Genomic DNA, 4,694 nt, shown 5'->3' with positions numbered 1-4,694 from the left:
CTGTGGGCAGAGGAACAGGCCAGTTGTGCACATGCCTGGGCCTGTGTGTGGGGCGGCCCACTGCCTTTCTAACAGACGGGCCTCTGCTGGGAGGGCTCGGGAGCCAACGGAAAGATAGTTTTTCCTTTTTTAGTGTTTTTTAAGCTCTTTTGGAACAGTTAAGAAGTTTCCGTGAATTACTAGAGACGATGAGGTCACCAGTGACAGGGAAAAAAAAAAATCCTGAAATCCAGGAAAATCACTTAGTCCCTGCGGGTGCCTACAGGGTCAGCAGAGCCCCAGCAGAGATGGGAAGGTGGGGATCAGGTAGGGAGCCAGGTGTCCTGGATTTAGGGGGTGTGCTCACCTACAATGAGCTGTTCCAGGTCCACCTGCGTCCTTTGTTCAGGCTCCGCATGCAACACCAGGAACCCTGAAGCAGGTGGGATAAGCTGTGTGGTGTGTAAACTGGGGGGTGTGCGAGGGTAAGGAAAAGGCCTGCTTACCTGTGAACATGGGGGCAGCAGCTCGGACGTCGTCCCAGCTGCTTTTGAAGTAGAACAGGTTGGTGCTCACGAGGCGGCCCAGCAGGTCAGGGAAGTGGTGCATCTGTACAACACTAGGGTCAGGGGCTGAGGGTGCTCAGCCCACCCCGGGGAGGGGCTCCCACACACTGCTCACCAGGTGCTTGCACGTGGAGTTAAGGAATTCCCCAAAGTGCACACTGCGGCCCTCCTGAAGGTACTTGTAGAAGGCAGCCGCCAGCTCAGCACACTCCAGGTGGGGGACACACATACACAGGGCAAACTTGCAGGCCTGTGATATAATGGGGTGCTAAGCCCAAGGTCCTCGTAGGCTGGAGATTAGGCTGAGCCCTACACCCTTTCCATTAAGCCCAATGATCACTCACACTGGCCACTGGAACCTGAGGGTCCCGCAGATGCAGTAGAAGTGGCACCAGCCCACCCACGACCTGCTCCAGGAAGACATCCTCACATTCCCCAGGGCAGGCCTTGTTGAGATGTCCAAAAAGGCGAATGGATGCGGTCCTGAACTCCACCTTTTCCTAACAGGGTGCAGCCCTGTCAGCACTAGCCCCCCTTTCTGGGCAGGCTTTTGCATTCTTAGCCCCACCCTTCTGTGCTACAGATTTGGAGGTGGACTGTGGTGGGCATGCAGTGGTGAGTATGGGAGGTCGGAGGCTAACACAGAAGATACGATCACTGGGGTTGGGGAGCCAACCCAGCAAAGCAGTGCCTGATGGAAACAAACGTCTTCGACCTCAGCACTCACAGGGATGTCTGGCATCACTTATAGGAGCTGGCGAGGGTTAAGATACAGCTTACACTGTCAAAGAAGGGCCGGATGCGAATGGTTGTGTGCAGCAGCACCAAGCGTAGGTCCCATGGCTCCACTAGATCCAGCAGCCGTGAAAGGCCCACCATGGCTTCCAAGGCCACTAGACTGTGTGGTTCATCACCATCATCCAGTCCACTGACCATGGCTGTCATGAGCTGTGGGCCATGAGCTTGCACCTAAGAGACAACTGTATTCAGGTGACCCAGCCTCCAGGCAAGCCCCTGTCCCTAAGCAGTGGTAAGCTAGATAAGCTTCCCCATGCGGCCCCTTATACTCAGCCACATCTCCTGGCCTTCTGGGGAGCTGGCCCACCTTGTCAGGGGAACCAGAGGCCATGTTGGCCAGACCTCGGAGCACTAGACGCCGTACACTGGCACTTGAGTCCTTCAGGCGGGCTGTCAGGTTGTCCAGCAGTGGTTCCAGGAGCATCAGGTCATTGACCACGTTACTGCTGAGTAGCTGGAGGCAGAGCTGCTCTGACCATTTGTGCCACAGGCCCTCACCAGCTTAGGCCCAAACACTGTGACTACAGAGGTTTCCTGAAAAGGGGAAGCTGAGGGCCTGCTCCTATCCTGGCCTCCCAGTCTTCAGAGGCTCTGACCTGACTTAGAGCCTGGCCCTGAGTTTTAACAGCTGAGGCTAAGCAAGGACTGGGGAGGCCAAGCTTGTCCAGAGGGTACATCTGCCCGTGTTCCATCCCACTGATCCCAAACCAAAGCATCTCCTCATCCCGAAAGGCTTATGATGAGCTCCCAAGCTCCTACCTCAGCCAGGAAAGCTGTGGAAGTGACCCTCTGGATCTCATAGACGCTGTTCTGTGTGCACCCCAGTGCCTTCATCACCAGAGGAAGTCGGGGGCCCGCGTACTTTGCCATGGAACTAGGGAAGAAGACCCCAAAAGGCAGGAGCTGGCCACCTCTAGGCGGTACTTTACCTCCTGCTCTACATGGCTAGAGCCCTAGGCATTCTATTCCATGCCTTCAGGGGGCTTCTCAGGCATTCTCCCTTTTCCAGCCCATAGGATACCCCTCTTCTGTGCCTGTTGACAAGTATGTGTCCCATGCCCTCAGATGTCCCCCTTGGTCAGGATGTGGCTTGCTTACCTGGCCAGCTGGGCAACGCCATCTTCATGCCCTGCTGAGGTCCTAAGCAGCTCCCAGCCTCCCTCCAGTTCAACACAACGCAGCACATCTTGACTACCACTCCGCAGCAGCAAGGCCTGAAGGGCATCCACTGCAGAGCTGGTGGTGGAGAATGGGTGGTATTTGATGGCCTATCTGCCACGGGTGCCTTTCCCTTTCCCACAGGCTGACTTGTCCCTTTACCAAGACCTGCAAATGCCAGCAAGTCACTTGGAGTGTAGCCCCCTTGCATGCACATTCAGAAAAGGATTCCCATGGCTACCCATGCCTATCCTTGCTGTATTCTTCAAGGGGCCAACTCAGGAGAGGCCTGTGGGTGCTCATTGATAATGAACTCAGGGAAAGACCAACCTGTTGGCCTGGAGGTGAGCTAGCTAGATTGGTCTTTACCAGTCTTCAGGAAAATATACAGTCATTAAGATATACACAAAGTCCACATATTTAGCTCTTAAAACCTGCCCATCCCTGAGCCTGGACCTAGATATAGTCTGTGTCTATCTTGAGGATACAGGGGCCTCTGGAAGGGGTGACAGAGGACCCTGCCCAACTCACTAAGGCTGAATAGATCCTTAAAGTGAAGCCACAGTGAAACATCAGCTCAGCTAGGAGTTGGGGAGGGAGCATTGTGAGACAGGGCTATTCCCTGTTGACTCATTCCCTAAGTTCCTGTGGCAAGTATCTGACTCCAGTCTCTTGCAGGAGGGCTAATGGTGTTGCTTCCTAGGCTTAACTAGAATTAGAATTTGGCCCCTACTGGGGAAGAAGTTAAGCAGATGACTGTGCCAGTGTGGCTTATCAAAATGGGTAACACCCCTTGCAGAAATGCATGGCCCTCCAGTACCATAGCTCTGATGCTTGTGCAGTGTCCTGTATGCACAGGATCCTGGAAGGTGGATTCTGAGGTCTGGGGGTCAAAGGTAGCACAAGACTCTCCCAGTGATATTTCACCTCTTGAGAGCCTGTAACTGCAGTGGTTACTTCCTACATGGGTTTGGTACGAAAGACCATGACTGCCAAGTGAGGCAGTAGGGTGGGAGGGAAGGTAGGATCCAGCTCATGCAGCGCTCATCTAGGCAGAGGGTAGGCCTTGTTGGCCTGCATGCTATGTAAGACCTTAGCTGGTGGCATCCAACGGAAGGCATGATGGGCAGGACTATATGGCATTGTCTAAAATCTAGTGACATAAATGTGGGACCTCTGGGTGCTCAGCTAGGGCAGCGTGCAATTTTAGTGCTAGGAAACAGGACAGTGCACAGGGCTAGAGGCTAGAGGGCTGCAGTGAGGAGATAGATAGAAGGTATGGAATGGCTTCACCTCATGGTGAGTATTTTTAGGTGCTGTGCTATTAAACAGCCCTTGATGGACATCTACAGGTTCCATCCTGTAGAGGCTAACCCGCCCCCACCCCCCAGAAAAGAACTGGAAGGCAGCTCTTGGGAACCCGTGCTCCAGGGAAAGATGTGGTTGCTTAGGGTAGTCTGCACTGACTACAGCTGCTGTGGTGACTGGGTAGTATACCTGTAAGAAACAGCTTCATGGGGGCAGGGCCAGCCACAGCAAAGGAAGACTGAGGTGGTCCTGGCCCAGAGTCACTGCTGGTCACAGTATGGGTGAACCAGGGCCCATAGCCCAGGGGGGGAACTGCTCATAGTTTTTCTCAGGCCACTGCAGCAGCTATGAAGGGAGCCATATACTTGGCCTAGGGATATATGAGCAATTGCGATACCGCTGGTACCTATCTGCATAGAACTCTGAAGGATGGCATTTGTAAAGCACTGGGTCATGGTTGGTGACCTCCTGTCAGCTATGTGCTGCCAAGAGATCTCAGCCCAGCAGTCTTCACAGGCAGAAGAGCTGGCTCCTAGCACCCTAGGCTCAGGTGTACTTACTGTCTTTTCATCCTTTACTGTGTGTCTGTGCAGAGCAAAGCTGGCACGGGCTTCTGCTGGGACTTATGTGCAGGTGCTGTGGCTAAGCAGCTCTGCAGAGGTGATGGCAGGAGTGGGGTAAACTGAGGCTGTCCAACCTCAAGTGTCCCCGGCTGAGGTCCATAACCAAAGCCGGACAGCCTGGATAGGCAGTCAGGGAATGAGAAGAGAGTGGCCTTCTCCTATGGTTTAGGTGCACTGCTGTGCCTCTCTTCTCTCTGAGGTTTCAGCTTCTGCATAAACTGTGGCTCAGAGTGCTGCATGCAGCAAGGCCAGCACCAACATG

General features: G+C 54.1%; 1 protein-coding gene across 11 annotated transcripts in view; it reads right to left on the bottom strand.

Moving 5' to 3' along the window:
* Mroh1 (maestro heat-like repeat family member 1) overlaps window positions 1–4,694 on the bottom strand; it is a 73,457-nt gene that overhangs the window by 206 nt on the left and 68,557 nt on the right. For 8 of the 11 annotated variants that reach the window (XM_039080541.2, XM_039080550.2, XM_063264678.1 and 5 more), the window contains 8 exons: window positions 2,442–2,579; window positions 2,103–2,217; window positions 1,651–1,797; window positions 1,326–1,514; window positions 890–1,045; window positions 661–795; window positions 486–588; window positions 347–412 (listed from right to left, as the gene is read on the bottom strand). In XM_039080541.2, coding sequence (XP_038936469.1) covers window positions 347–412; window positions 486–588; window positions 661–795; window positions 890–1,045; window positions 1,326–1,514; window positions 1,651–1,797; window positions 2,103–2,217; window positions 2,442–2,579 — 1,049 coding nt within the window. Of the gene's footprint in view, window positions 1–346; window positions 432–485; window positions 589–660; window positions 796–889; window positions 1,046–1,325; window positions 1,515–1,650; window positions 1,798–2,102; window positions 2,218–2,441; window positions 2,580–4,694 lie in introns of all 11 variants that reach the window. The other 3 variants (XM_039080548.2, XM_063264676.1, XM_039080544.2) reach the window with 2 other exon arrangements.

The sequence above is a fragment of the Rattus norvegicus genome, chromosome 7 (genome assembly GCF_036323735.1).
Source record: "Rattus norvegicus strain BN/NHsdMcwi chromosome 7, GRCr8, whole genome shotgun sequence".
Classification (NCBI taxonomy): domain Eukaryota; kingdom Metazoa; phylum Chordata; class Mammalia; order Rodentia; family Muridae; genus Rattus; species Rattus norvegicus.
Note: the sequence above shows the minus strand (reverse complement) of the source record. Positions and strands in the feature narration are given on the sequence as shown.